General features: G+C 40.6%; 1 protein-coding gene across 5 annotated transcripts in view; it reads left to right on the plus strand.

Annotated features, from left to right (window-relative positions):
* mid2 (midline 2) overlaps positions 1-14059 on the plus strand; it is a 175477-nt gene extending 161418 nt beyond the window's left edge. For all 5 annotated transcript variants that reach the window (XM_026142972.2, XM_026142964.2, XM_080289240.1 and 2 more), the window contains 2 exons: positions 9040-9247; positions 9589-14059. In XM_026142972.2, coding sequence (XP_025998757.1) covers positions 9040-9247; positions 9589-10012 — 632 coding nt within the window. In that variant the 3' untranslated portion in view covers positions 10013-14059. The remainder of the gene's footprint in view (positions 1-9039; positions 9248-9588) is intronic.
* The last annotated feature ends 1451 nt before the right edge of the window (positions 14060-15510 follow it).

Consider the following 15510-nt stretch of genomic DNA (forward strand, 5'->3'; position numbering starts at 1 on the left):
AACTGTGACCAGGTTTCTACATGACTGTCTTCAAAAAATGGAGCCAGAAACCTACAGAGAGAGCGTGTGCAAGTGGATGAAACGTGACAGATTGAGAGTGAGAAAGGAAGAGTGTTGGGTGAATAAAAGACACCAAATAGCTCTTTGCAGGGATGAGTGTCTGCAGATGTGAGTGCCCTCAGACTACTGCTTTTACCCAATAATACAACCCAGGCCTCAGCAACGTAGAGAGATGGGTAAAAGTGCAATATGCCAGTCCAGTTACACTTTGTAATTCTTCAATGGGAAACACATTCACTTTAAACAAGCACAGAGTGGTGTTATTTAAGTACAGAAAAAGCACGTTTTCTTTTTATGACTCGTATTCTTCACAGATATTTGCTTTACTGTTCTTTAATATATCTTTTATTTATTATAGAAAAAATTATGATAGTAAAATATTATTTTAAATTGAAGCATTTAGTCATTTAAAAAACGTCTTTTTTGAAAACGACATAATAATGATTACATTTGTGCTTAAGCAAAAAAATATTTTTATGCATTTTTAAGCATTAAATTCAATTAAGTTTGCATTTCTGCTCGGTCACAATTTATTAAAGTTGTAGCTCACAAAACAACAAGAACCCATATTAATCCAGACTGCTTCTGTTAGGCGGTGCCCTGTTTGTGCATTTTTTTAATTGCCTGTCTGTCTCGGTAATGAATTCATGTCAACAAGAAGCAAAGCTGCACTCAGAGTATGAAGCAGTTTGGTTATTTAGGACAGAGAACAGATTTAAATTTAGAATGAGTGGCTTTTTTGCATGTTATGTAGATTGGTCTTACAGTTTATCATGCAGTGCCTCTCTCTATCTGTCTGTGTCTGACTGTTGTTCCCATAGACAGTTGGAACGAGACGTCTGATTATATAGAACTGTAAGCAAATAAAGGCCCTACCACTTTCTTGATCTACGACCTTATTATTTTGCAAAAATGTAGTTCCAGTTAGAGTGAAACAGAAAATAAAGCAGGATATGCTCTTGAGTGTGTCTTCCTGGGTTTTTAAGTCAGATCTGCTCTTTGTCAAGTCAGGTTTTCAAACACCAGTAAAACACCAGTACACCCACAACCAAGATCCTCTAGACTGCAAAACCAGACATGATGTCACGGTGGCTGTGTCCATCTTTTATATACAGTCTAAAATTATTCCACACTGCAGGCCACTCACTATAGTCCTATGGAGCAGGCTGTCCCACTCATAACTTCTGATTTTGAAGTGCCGGTGCAGCTTGATTTCAACTATAAGTTGGAATTTCCTCAGCTAAGGCCATGAACAGCTTCTTTTGAACATGACAGGGTTTTTTTTAATTTTTTGTGAATATTTCTAGCTATTACATTCTCATCTCCACTGATATGTTGTCAGTTTAGCTATGATAGTGTGTTTTTACAATGACCAGACGCATTCACATTCCAGCTTTCTGGCTTAACATTTGGAGCTGTCCCACAGCGTGAAGCCTCCACTGTAATTTTCTAGAACAAAAGAAACTGTCTGACGGAGGAGCACCAACAATATAAACCCAGGCTTAAATATGTCTTCATTTAGCAGCTCTATTGTTTTAACTAAAGACTAGCCTCTATTTTGAGTGAGCATATTGTTTATGTCTAAACAAAACCCAATCTGAATGAATACTTGCCTTCCTGTAGGCAGCAACTTTGCTGACAGTCAAACACTGGACTGTTGACTTAACAATGTTTGTCATTCTATTGGTAAACTATTCTGGGCAGTCATATTGTGTGTGTACAAAGCAGGGAGCCAGCAAACCCCAGAGAGTTTGTGGGTGTGTGTATGTGTGTGTTCCTCAGATCCTAGACACAATATTAGGTAAGCAGCTAAAATCCCAGCTGAAAATATCACATGTCAAGGTGCCCCAGGGATACACGTCCCTCCTCGTGTTAAAGGGCCTGCAATAATATTTACCCAGCATGCATCTCTGATGACAGGCCCCGAGCTACCACGCACTCCTTAAAGTAAACAGTCGGAGGTAGAGATGAGATGAAGAAACAGGAGGTAAATCGGAGCAGAGGTTGGAAAGCTATAGAGGAGAAGAGGAAGGGTCCACATAGAATAGTGGCACATGGTGCATACTGGGATTTTAAAGCATTCCTGGTAGATAGTTGATCTTTTTTGCATGTCAGTGCTACTTCTAACTCCCCGTTTGTTCTGATCTGTCAAATAAATTAAAAACAATAGAGAGACAGTCTGTGCATGCACAAAAAGTAGCCCTGGAATATCTCCATGACTTTGTTTTTAAATAGATTAACAGTAAAATTAAATAAAGCAGTTCAGTTCTTTTGATTTAGGTGGTGCCAATTTGCAACACTCGCCTCAGGGCAATTTATATCCTATAAAGACTCTATATTATTAAAAAGAAAGTCCAAACAATCAGACGCAGCACCAAATATTGAATTTCTCTCCAATTCCAACATTGTGTTTAACATACCTGTTATGTTTAGATCCGTATTCATTATGTATGCCCTTCTGGGAGGTATATGTCGAGTTCCACCTTCATTATGCAGCATGAGACAAAAAAAACCCAAAATGCTGTCATTAGTCATAAAGAACTGTTTCCAAGAACAAGACAAACAATAATCCTGCAACAACTCGTCTGGCCCCCACGGGGCCCTGAAGTAACACTGGCAGTGGGATTTACGATTCTGTTCTTTAATAATCTCAGAGAACAGAGTTTGCAAACCAAAACTCCAAATGTCTCCCAGTTTGTCTCTACTTGTCACTTTGACTTTTTTTTTTCTTTTTTGGAAAAGTTTTTGATATTACTCTTTTTAGATGGGTGCCGTGTGTGCTTTCAATCAGGGGCATTCCAATTCAGAGGGTTTTAAAGCAACAGTGTTTAGGCTGCTTGTCAGGGGCAAATCAGTCTGAAAAGACATTTAAAAAGCAAAGTCTGACCTATTTAGCTGCCAGGCAACCTTTTAGAAGTCCCACAGCACCTTGAGTTGCTTGACAGTGAAAACAATAAATCACAGCTCCATAGGAAAACAAGCAATTGACACAGAATAGAACATCCCCCTAGCTGATCCAGTCTAGCATCAAACTCTGTAGTCCATCACTGTATGCACTGTCAAGAAATTTCATTATATGATGAAAAACAGCAAGAAAGTAGTTTTTTGGACAGATGTTAGCTGATTCCTCGATGCAATAGAGCTTCATTGTTTTCCATAAATGTAAGAATGAGCCACAGTGCCGCCCTCTTGGGAATGTTCCTTTATTAAGACGTAGTTAAGAACTTTTAAGAAGTACTGATTGATGGCGCATTTATTTGCTTTGGTCTTCCCACATAGTGTTGCATCATTTCATCTTTCTTGTTGATATCCAAATAGTCCATAGAGCTAAAGACAGCCAGGTCACTTCACTGCGTTATAAATAGCTTTGTTTTTATGAGCTGTCAGCGCTAGCACATAGCGTTTCTCATTAGCTGAACGTGAGGCAGCTCAGTTTTATCATAAACCACAATAAAAGATCTTATTATTATCCTGTTATTGTTATCTTGAAGGTTACCAAGCCAATTAAACATCAGCTTTAACTTTCAAAGCCTATGGTGCCATCGTACGCTACATCATCCTTCAGTGACATCCCATTCTTAATCTGTCAAGTTTAATATGATGTCCACTCCTAAACCTCATGCCCATCTTTTGCTGCTATGACAACTTCGACTCTTCTTGGAAGGGTTTCCATGAGGTTTAGGAGTGTGCAGCGGCTGCTCAGTCATGGAAACCCATTTCATGGAACTCACTAATTTGAAGGCTACATGAACTTTGGACCTTTGTAGCAACTGACTCTGCAGAAATTTGGCAAACTCTATGTAGTATGTGCCACTTTGTTATACTATCAATAACAGCTGACTGTGGAATATTTAATAGTGAGGAAATTTTATGATAAGACTTGGCAGCATGCTATCACAGTACCACTCTGGAATTCACTGAGACCCTGAGTGCGACCCATTCTTTCACGAATGTTTGTAGAAACAGTCTGCATGCCTGGCTGTTTTGATTTTGTACACCTGTGGCCATGCAAGTGATTGGAACACCGGAATTCAGTGATTTACTTTTTGCAGTATAGTATATGACCATGTTTTGTCATTTGTATTTTTGAGGCTGGCAGAGTTTTTTCTTATAGTTGCTCGCTGAAATTCATTAATTCAGCTGGTGAAAATGCCAGCAGGTGGAGGGGGGCGATTGGGGTTGTGTTAAAATGCCAGACTGCAAACTGAATGTGAACACTGGAAGCTAGAACGATCAGCATCTCACCAAGGAAAGCTTCATAATAAAACCATGCTTTCAAGTACCCTTTGATACATTTGCTATTTTTTTTCCTGCAGTGCAGCACATTTATGTGAATTGACACAACAAAAGAGGGAATACCGAGAGCGTGGCTTTGTTTTAGTGAATGATTACATTTCACACACACAAGCAAAAGCCCTGAGAAAGAATCTCGCTGGAAGAAGGGGGGGGGGGGGGAGGCAGTCTTTCACATGCTTTTACTCTAACGAACCATCACAGACGCTTCCTTTCCAAAAATGGCTTCTTAATCACAGTGAAATTCTAAGCAGACCCAGAAGCCTTACTGAATATTATTTTTCTAGCACTGGTCTCTGAAGACTTTGCCTAGTTCGTTAAAGGGTGAAACTGCAGAAGATCAAGGACTGCTGTTTGTCTTTGCTTTTTCACTACACAAAGACTTTTCCAGTTTTTGGAGAAGTTTTGTAGAAAGAGCCAAAAATTGCCCAGGAAGGACTGAAAAGAGAGGATGTGACACATAAACACTCTCGATGCCAAGAAGTCATGCTGAGCACCTAATACCCATGCAGTGTTATTGGATGTCCCCGTCCGTGTTACATGGCTGCTGCATTTCTAATCTCACCAGTGTACCTCTGTATCTCAGACAGATGAAAGTAGTCAGCACAGCTGGATTCGACGCCACGTCACATATGAACGAGACAATTAGAAGAAAAACGGCACGCTGCCAGTTGGCAACTTCTAAACAAATGTAAAAACCTGTGGAAGGATACAAGGTTGCGTTATGCTGCTGCTGTGTTACGAGAGCTCGCTCGGTGTCCCTGATGCTGCTGTTTCTACTGGAGTAATTGTTTAGTTATGTAGTAAAATGGATCTCCTTTATTATGGAGGCAACCCAATCTTTCCCTCAGCAAAAATGGAAGCCAGGAAAAAGAAGAAGTGTGGGTGAAATTGACTGAATTGAAATAAAGTCGATTACCCAGATGCTGCCCCACTGCAACTACTTCAGCAAAGACCCAGCAGAATGAAGTTGGAATGAAATTACTTTTTATAAATGCTCCCCCAACAGTTGTCTCTTTTATTTCTCTCCTCTCTTTTTTTCCTTGATACAATTTCATTTCTGTGTTTTACAAGGTTCCATTAAAGACTCGCAAGTACGTAACAATGCACAGCTCTGAGGTAGTCTAACGTAGAGCGATTATCTCTGCAGACACAGATATCGCTGAGTATTTCTGCAGAGGCTGAAGCACGCTAATCACAGTTACCGCTTGGATATTACATCTCTGAGATTTGCTGCTCCCCCATCTCGTCTTTATTGTTTTGGCTCTAGAATCTGACAGCAATATGCATATTTTTAGTCAAGAGTTTTATTTGTGTGGGGGCATGCCTGTGTGGTTTCTAAAGGTAGCTGATGTAAGAACTTTCTTTGAAGTAAACATTCACTTTCTTATTTTGAAACGGTCTTCTTCCTAATGTAGAACTCCACACATGACTTATTTACACCTTTAGGCCAGGAGTACAGCACTCCAGAAGAAATCAAATTTGGCATGTTCTCCAAGTGCTGCTAGCAAATACCAGCACACTCGCTGTGACTCTGGGTCTGTTCATTTCATGGCGGCTCTGCAACATGGAGAAGCTTCAGCGGCGCACTGAGTACTCAAATCTTTAACTTAAATAAAAGAAGAACTTTCACACAGTAGAACATTCCTCACTGCGTGTAGGTTTGTCCGACATTCAGCATTAAGTTAAAGTACTGATGTATGAATAGTAATGTAGAACGGCTTCATAAAATGAAAACGCTAAAGTACAAGTTGCTAAATTTCTATGTTCAGCACAGAAATGTATTGGGCTCATTTTCACCAGTGACAGACTTATGACTCATTCTGGGAGTAGACATGGCTTGCAGGTGCCTTAAAACAGGAAATGAAAACTTGGGCAGTGGTTACAAGTTGCAGGCGATTTATTTTTTTTTTTTTCAAATTTGTAACAGTTTAGTCTCTAAACCTTCCAGCTATTCGACATATTCATGGGTTATTTCAGTTGTACCGTCCATTTTGATAGTTTTATTTGCAGTGAGATCATGCCAAAAAACTCACAGTTTAGGTGCAAACTGATTATTTCAGGCTTTGTCCATTTACAAGAATCCCGCTGGCCCCGGTTCAAAACATTTCTTCTTGGCAATTTACTGAACGGCATGTCTGCTTCTTGGAGAGGCTCTAGTTGATGCCTTGTGTACGGGCCTGCTTGTCCTCTACCGTCACATGCGTCTCCCCTTCCTGAACCTCGGGCCCAGCCTGGGCTCTCAGGAGTCATCCCCTGGAAAGGCATGACAGAGCCCCAGTGTTTGGAAATGGCTGCGCTGGCAGCGATAAGCAGTTCAAAGAAGAGAGCGCATTAATGTAATTGGCTGCCAGCAGCGCATTGGCCTCGTCGTCTCATATCCACATGCGGTAACACACACTCACCACGCAGATTATTGGAGAGGGGAGTGTGTGAGAGTGGAGAGAGGATAGAGAGGATGAGAATGAAAGAATGGGGGGAAGAGAGATGAAGGCAAGGGCAGATAGAGAGAGGGGAGGCGGAGTCCGGGTCCTCATTGTGTCGCTCATTAAGCCATGGGAGGCTCAGGGAGGCTGAGAGATGAGATGAGAGGTGTCAGAGTTAAATGTCAGGTCTGGAAGGGATGTGGCTGACTTCCATGAAGCCTACGCACACACACATTGAGAGGTTGAGAGGGGATCCTCTGCTCAATCTTCAGTCTCATATTATCCCCTCAACTTCTCTTCTCCTTCTCGCTCCATAGCTCCTCTCTCTCTCTGCCACTCACCTAGTTTTGCCCTCCCAATTTTCCACCCATTACACCCAAATTACTGGTGCCATTGCAAACTGAATTGTTGCAGCCGGGTAGTAACATTTCCACTGAAAAGCCCCAACCGCTACCTATCGTGGTGGAAGTGAAGGCTATTTCCTTCAGCTAATTTCCAAGTCTGTGTGATTGGAGGCACAGAGGAAAATGCCGGGTGGCTTCCTCCACTGTTACGAAATGTTTTCACCAAAGGCTGTGAGAAGCTTTGAAGTTTAGACTCTCGCCCTTGTATCTCAAACATTCTCCTCTTGTGTCTCTCCCTGTGAGTTCTCTGCAAGCACTTCTCACCCCGCTTTCTATTTGTTTTCTGCTTTTGCTGCTCTGGGTTGAAATCTTCCTCTCGTTTTATTCTTATTTTTGGTTCTTTCTTCCTTTTATCTTGTGGCATCGCCGGCCTCTTTCACTTCACAAGCTTGAGTGGAAAAAAAACAATGGCAGACACACAATCAGAAACTAGCAGGTGAACATACAGAAGCATTAAAGAGCTGAAAGAGAGAATATTTTAGTAAGAGATGGTGGAGACCAAAAATGAGCTTGGGTGTGTTTTAACCTGAAGTCCGGACTAAAAACACTGTCAGTTAAGCTTTGTGAGGAGTGCAGGTGTAAGCAACATGTAAGTCAATTTTGGAGGCACAGTTCTGGTTCGTCTCCTAGTTTATTTCTCAGTGGGACCTAAAACACGGAGGAACTAAAAAATAAAATAGTCAGCCATGATCACTTGATCATGATTGGATCCCTCACCTTGCAATATTTTCATATATTTCCAGTACACTGTGTACCTGAACCATTTTCAAACGTTGCAACATTCACCAGACTTGCACACTTTAACCACATATTACCAGCTCCATACAGCTAATCAGCTTAAGCAGCATGAGCATATAACTAACCATTACTCAATCATTACTTAATGGGCTGTATGAAGCCATTTCTCTGCAGTTATTTGCCTTCTTTATTTTCACACAGGATGTTTGCACCAACACTGAACATGTTCTTGATGAAAACAAAAACTGTTACACACAGATACACTGTGTATTTCGCCAAAAATCTTGGCTTCCACACCAGTAGCATGCCTGCAGTTGAGAACAGCAAAGATGAAGCAATCTCTTCATTCTCTGCCTTGGCTGTCACCTAATCCTCCTGATGTGTCTCTCATATAATAATCCCCCTCCTGTTTTGGTTCTGTTTATATCCACGCGCAGAGCTAATGCACTAAACAAACACACGTTCTAGTATGCCGTATCAATCGATAAGTTTGAGGTCAACATTGGTGGAATTATTACAAATCAAAAATACATTTCCCATAACACCCACAGCTCTACAACCAATAAATATATTCATTCATGAGAATAAAGTAAACAAAGCAATTTAAGTCAAACAACACCTGGACACTATTTTGAAAGCTGTAGTATAAAATGAGCATGTTATACCTAAAAATGTGCACAGTGAGCTTCTGTATTTGGGTTTTCATTACAGGAATAACTAACGCTGTATAATAATGTCACACTATTAAGCATTAATAAGGTATTTATAAGGTATTAGCAAGTGCTTAATTCTTAATTTATATAAGATTACTCCTCCTTTGTGTATCATTTATAAATACAGATATGTTTATCCATCTGTTACTGTTACACCATGTACAGCTGTCACTGCTAGTAATAATCATAGTCATAAATATAACCGTGATATATCTGTATTAAAAATGACATTAGAAATGAGCACTTTACCTACCCAGTTATAATATTTCAGCATTATCGAGGTAATAATTAAACATCTCAGGTCACATCTTTGTTTGTGTGCCATTCATGAAGATTTGGAATTTAATGATGACGGCATTTTTATTATTACATACAGTAACAGCACGTAATTATATCTCCTCCCAGGTCAACCTTTCAAGTTGGACCCAAAAACAGCCCACAAGAAGTTACGTCTGTCCAACGACTGCCTGACCATGGAGAAGGACGAGAGCTCGCTGAAGAAGAGCCACACCCCGGAGCGCTTCAGCGGAACAGGCTCCTATGGAGCTGCTGGTAATGTCTTTATTGACAGCGGGTGTCACTACTGGGAGGTGCTACTCGGAGCATCCACATGGTAAGAATTGCACGTACGCACAAGTGCATTATACAAGCCTGCAAGGAGGCTTGATAAACTGAAATATCTTTCTTTTGGGAGTTTAAATCTAGGCTGTTACGCAACCTCCCCCACACACACACAACAGACACACACCACACACAGTGTATACTCTTATCCTAATTATATTCTTTTCACTAATTGGCTGTGAAGTAGACCTTTTTCATGCACAAAAAACCCAAAGGGGCTACGTGTATCTTGTGTGTCCTCAGCATGAGGTAGCCTGACTGTGTAAGTAAAGTCATTAAGGAGGACACTTGCTTCAGATCAGTAATGTGTTCCAAAATGTGCTTTCCCTGCAGGTATGCCATCGGCGTGGCTTACAAATCAGCCCCAAAAAACGAATGGAGCGGCAAAAACTCATCCTCGTGGGTGTTCTCACGTTGCAACAGCAACTTTATGGTGCGGCACGATGGTAAGGAGATGCTGGTGGAGGCGAGTCTGCAGCTGAGGCGGCTGGGTGTCCTGCTGGACTACGACAACAATTCGCTGTCCTTTTACGATGCCATGAATTCCCAGCATATCCACACCTTTGAAATCTCCTTCCTCCTACCTGTTGTACCCACTTTCATGATCTGGAACAAGTCAGTCATGATTCTCTCAGGGCTACCTGTCCCCGATTTTGTCGATGGTGTGGCCTCGGATCTTCAAGAGCACCAACAGCAGCAAATGGGGATGTGCCGGCAAGACTCGCCATACTTGACCGGGATGAAGGCCTGCCACTGAGTGGTCGTGTGACTGTAAATGCGATTAAAACACTGACACGGTGGCTCATGTTAGCTAGTTACTTTCATATGGGTTTAAAAAGTTGCAAATATGCACAGCAGTCTGGAAAAATGTCAGTCCGGTTAGTTTGTAGCCATCCAATATTTTGCAAATCCATCATCAACGAATGGGAATGAGGTCTTTTGACTGCAGCCATCAGCATACGTAAAGTCCATCCGATGCCCTGCAGTCACTGACAGAGAAAGCTTTGGTGTCCTGTATTTTCAGGACCATTTAAGGTCTTCCTTTTTTCATCTGTGTTTCACCCCAGGCAGAAGACCAAAGTGAGAATCTTCATGTCAGCCATTTAAAGTTTGAAGGTGCAGCACATGAACAGTGAAACTACTTAACCTGTGGTAGATTATGAGAAAGACAGAAAAGGAAAAATATACAGAGAAAAATGAATAGAAAACCGATTGATGCTTTGACCACAGCAGTGCAAAGTGCCATCCACCGATCCATAATAGTTATCAAACAGGTGGATGGAAAGGCCATAGCAGATGCTTAGAATCACAATTTTTAGCTGTATCGAACCAGTAAGTGAGCCTCCTCATTCCCTGAGTATCAGGGGCACTGTTGTTCCCAAAAAAGCCGATCTTTTAATGTCTTGATTATAAATTACCCTTCTCTCTAAGGGGACAAGTAAACACAAACCTACCAGCAAATTACCCCACACATCATTTCAGAGCGTCTGGATCCCCCCCAGCGTTAGGGTCAAGCAGTCAGGATTTGTTTAGTTTATCGTCTGTCTTAGTAGTGTGAAAATTGATGCCACTTTCATGTCTGTTATTGCAGCGCAAGCAGCCGAGCTGGCCTTGTAGCATAAATTGTGGAAGCTCCAACTTTCAAGCTGCAGAACGTAACCTTCTGATCATAAGTGTCTAAAGTGTTTAAATTTGTCTTTTATTACAGATTTAACAAAAGTGTAACGTGTGAATGGGTAAGCTTTTGAAATGCTGCCAGCCTGGACTTTTTCTGTCCCCCAAAAAAGGAGCTTTTTTCCTTTGGGGAAGTTTGATTCCTACAAGGTTTACACTAGTACATACATTCTCTGGGAAACGTACAATACCAAGCTTTTATTCAGTCATTTTTTTGATTTTGATTTCTACATTAATAAAAACAAATAAAAAGCAAAATTATGAACAGATCTTTGCTGATCATATTTTAGCAAATATATCAAAGTATCTTACAGTTTCTCCAAATGTGTATGCAGACATCCAATTATAGACATTACAATCTCTAGCTTGGTAGAGTTTTGTATTTACTGCACAAAATGGAAAAATAATGCACACCAGTAACTGCAAATTCACTGTAAGAAGATTTGAGACTAGGAAAAAAACTACAAATTAAGACAGCGAGTTCAGTAGTATTTTTTTTCTTGGTTGTAAAAGTAACACAGAGCTTAACTGCATATTTTGAGTATAATGATGTATGCTTAAACACATGCCACGTTAGCATCATCTGCACTCCCAAAATGTGACACATTTACAGTGTGATCATACCGATGAAACAAAAACACTAAAACCTCCCGCATCAGTCCAGACACGAGAGTGGTATTCTTTTTCCCACACAGAGACTCTTGATTCTTAAAATGTCCCATTTTTTTTCAGTTTGTCTACTACAGCAGGCTGTACTGCAAGTATTTCCTTGCCGCTGTTCATGTGTTGTGTCCTTAATAGCTATGTGTGGTCACTGCTATAGTCCTTTCCTCGATCTTCCTCTTGGATTTGACCCGTCAGTCTTGTTTTGTATTGACAGGTCACAGCTTCCTTATTTCAGGAAGCGTTAGCGTCGCTCCCGGATTCTTTATTAACAAGATCCCAGGGGCCAGATTTGAATCGTGTGACTACTCGACTTGTATAATAAGAGGTTTATTGATAACTAGAGGGAAAAAAAAGTGTTATTTATGGAAAAAAAAAGTTTACTTTTATTATTAATCGCAACATATTCATGATGCACTTTTTAATTAACACTAACTCCCCTCTGTGAGTATTGAAAAAGATGGATGTGTGGCAGGGTTGTAATGGGGAGGGTAAGAGACAATAAGCACTGCTGCTGGTTGTGTTAACTCATCCTATTTTTCTGCTCATATTTTCAAAGTAATTTATGGTGGTTAGCGTGTAAAACATACTGCAGTAAAACCTCTTTTGGTCACTCGGAGAACTTTGCAATAAAGAAAGAAGTCACAGCTTTTGTTTACTGTGCTTTAAACACAACCAGCGACTTGTCCTCCCCATTGCATTTTTTCAATAGCATACAGTGAAACTACGTTTAGAAAAGGGATATGATTATGATGGTGTTTGTGGGATTTTTATTGTGATTATAATGAATAACTAATAGCTGTTTGTTGTTGACTTTTCACGGAAGGAGGTGGTTAACACTTAAACCTGCTGTCTGTCGCAATGTCATGGCATGATTGTGTTTTCCTCTGTAATTTGTTACCACACACACACACACCAACACACTCCACGTTCAGTTTAGGTTGGTCTTGTCGTGATAAATGCATGATACATTATAGGATCTCACAGTTCACCGGGTAATTTAAGTAACTCTTTCAAGCTCACCAATTAGGTTTTTTCCCTTTGGGTAGAGGCTCACCTGAACATTTTACAAGCAGACCTGACCTCGAAAATCTTTCTGTTCTTGATCACTATTGAAATAGCAGCTGAAGTTGGAAAAAATAGTTTTGCTTTCAGGTTCGGATTTAAAGGCCTAGCGTGGGTGACAGTTTCTCTCTGGTTTGATATTCAAGGAAGCAGGGCTGATTCAGACAATCAAATATGTATCATAGTTTTTGCCGATTTAAGAGGCCACGTAGCCAGAAAGTTGAGAGAAGCTGTGACAAAGTGACACTGGAGGTTGTGCTTAAAAAAAGATGCAGACTTTTACCCGATTTGACACGAGAAACCTTACGCCTCATTGCCAATTTCACTCCTTTTACTCATCACGGGGTATATAACTGTTGACTGTCTTGTAACATTTCTACTCTGACAGGCTATGATCTCCTTGACTTGAAAAAGCAGGCATACCCTGCAAACACACTGTTTTAAATCATTTGCTTGTGACCTTAAAGTTCCTTGATGAGTCAGTTCGGAACGGCAGTGAAAATCGGATCTGCATTATTCACCAAGGGAAACTGAACGGTGCATCAGTTATGAATATTTACTCGAGGTGTTGATTGATAGAGATGTTCCACATGTCAAAGATAACACAGCACACGAACAAAGCAGGGAGCTTACCGAACGTTACCTGACTTCCAGATATCCATTCATCTTGCTGAATAATGTCGGTCGCAGCAGCCGAACAGTGTTGATTTGTGATCTGGACCGACAAGCTCAAGTCATCTGTGCAAGTGTGCTCGGCTTGGTCACTGCATGAATATGTGACCTTGCCGCAGGTTCATGCTGTAACTCTGTCCTTATCTTCGAGATAGGGTTTCCTGTCGAGTCAAACATATTCTCAATTTTTATTTTTATTTTTTACAATGGGGGGGAAAAAAACTTCGAAAGCATACAGAAAATGTTCATTGCCATGCATATCAGATCATCTGCAGTGCTCTTTTTTTGTGTCACAAGTCAATACAGTAAAATATATACGGTGAATGATTTTCAATAGCTACCCACTCCTTGTAGTGCAGTGTAATACCCTAGAGACAATGCAATAGATTCTCCTTTCTGCTTTTCTGTTTGTGTAACTTGGAAAATGTTTTTTGGTTTTTGGTTTTGGTTTTTTACAACTCAAAAGAAAGGCACTCCTCTCCTTTTGACATTTGGACCTTAATTTAAAAAAAAAAAGAGAGAAGAAAACTGAAACAGCACAAAAAGAGCAGTTTTGCCTTCCTGCAATGCTTCCTGTTTCCATAGATATAACAGATATACTTTTAGTCAGAGAGGAATGTAAATCATAGGGGGAAATATATATTATATAAAGTTGTATATTATACAAAATATATATGAACCAATGTTATTTATGTGAATTTAAGTCCAATTAAAAGTCTGATCCCAAAAACTGTTGGAGTCAAGAGTTTCTTTTTAGGTTTGCTACTCAAAAATGATGCAACTGCTAAATATAATTTCAAGTATTTACAGAAGAAACTGAGATCCAAGAGAGGAGTGAAGAAAAAAATTCCAGGGTTGGACAGGGCGATGCTCCTGTCCTAAAGTCTCAAACTGTTCTTTAATCATGTTGATGTTTTAACCAGGTTTACGACACTGGAAAGATTCATAATAAATCTCCCTTTAAGCAGCTTGTGAAACACAAACTGTTTGCCTCTCACAGGTCTTACAAACATGTACGGGAATTTAAACTACAACCCACAGCTTTCAAAGAGGCTGAGCCCTGGAACGGTACATGGGGCAGTAAGGTTGCCAGGCTGGCAGGTCATCCAGAGCTCAGGGTGGGGTTTGTAGGGCTATACCCTCTTAGCCCTCATCTGCCATCACTGGCACGAGTTACTCACTACAACTAGTACTGTAGTGCATTGGCCCCAGCACTGCCTGCGAGCATGGCACAAACACAAACACTGACCCTGAAAGGATGAACAGCCCGCTCATGTAATTTGCATTTAATTTGCTTTGAGGCAGCAGGAATGCTCTAACAGTGTAATAAGGGAACCAGGGGAATTTCAGCTGGCTGAACAATTCAAAATGTATACTAACATATAAGATGACAGCTGTGGGCCTGTGTGGAGTTTGCATGTTCTCCCCATGTCTGCGTGCGTTCTCTCCAGGTACTCTTGCTTCTTCCCACATCCAAAGACATGCCATTAGTGGGGTTAAGTTAAATTGTGATTATAAATTGGCCCTAGGTGTAAATGTGGGTGTGAATGGTTGACAACCTGTCAAGGGTGTACCCAACCTTTTGCCCTATGACACCTGGGATAACCCCTGCAACCCTGAATTGGAAAAGAACAAGAGATTGGATGGATTGCCTTAAAATGCATCACACGAGCAGATACACCAGTGAGTTCATACCCATCTTTACGTTCTGGCTTCATTATAGTGTCATCTACTCACCAGGAAACTTGTAACTGTAGCCTGCACGCTTTGAGGCATGTGGACAAAATCTGCCCTTCGACTGATATACATATAAATACCAGTCAAAGTACACTCAAATGCTTTTGCAGTACCTCTGGTTATAGTATTCACACCAAAACTCTGCCCTTATAAAACACTCACAGACAAACTCACAAAGTGAAAACGAGACCAGACACTCTCTTGCAGCTGCTAAATGTGGTGGTTTAATGCATTCTGCCCTATGACCTTCTCTCTCTACCAAGAACGCCAAAGGACCGCTCTCAGAAACAGTGTAGAAGAGCTTGTTTTGTAAAACAGGAAAAGACTATAATAAGATCCCTGCTTCTCTACATTTCCATTACTATTTAACTAGAAGCTACATGTTGAACCTCATTACCTGATTAACATGATAATGTAGTGTCTAATGTAGATTTGCTTATTGAA

Source organism: Astatotilapia calliptera, chromosome 2 (assembly GCF_964374335.1).
Source record: "Astatotilapia calliptera chromosome 2, fAstCal68.1, whole genome shotgun sequence".
In the NCBI taxonomy this organism is placed as follows: Eukaryota; Metazoa; Chordata; class Actinopteri; order Cichliformes; family Cichlidae; genus Astatotilapia; species Astatotilapia calliptera.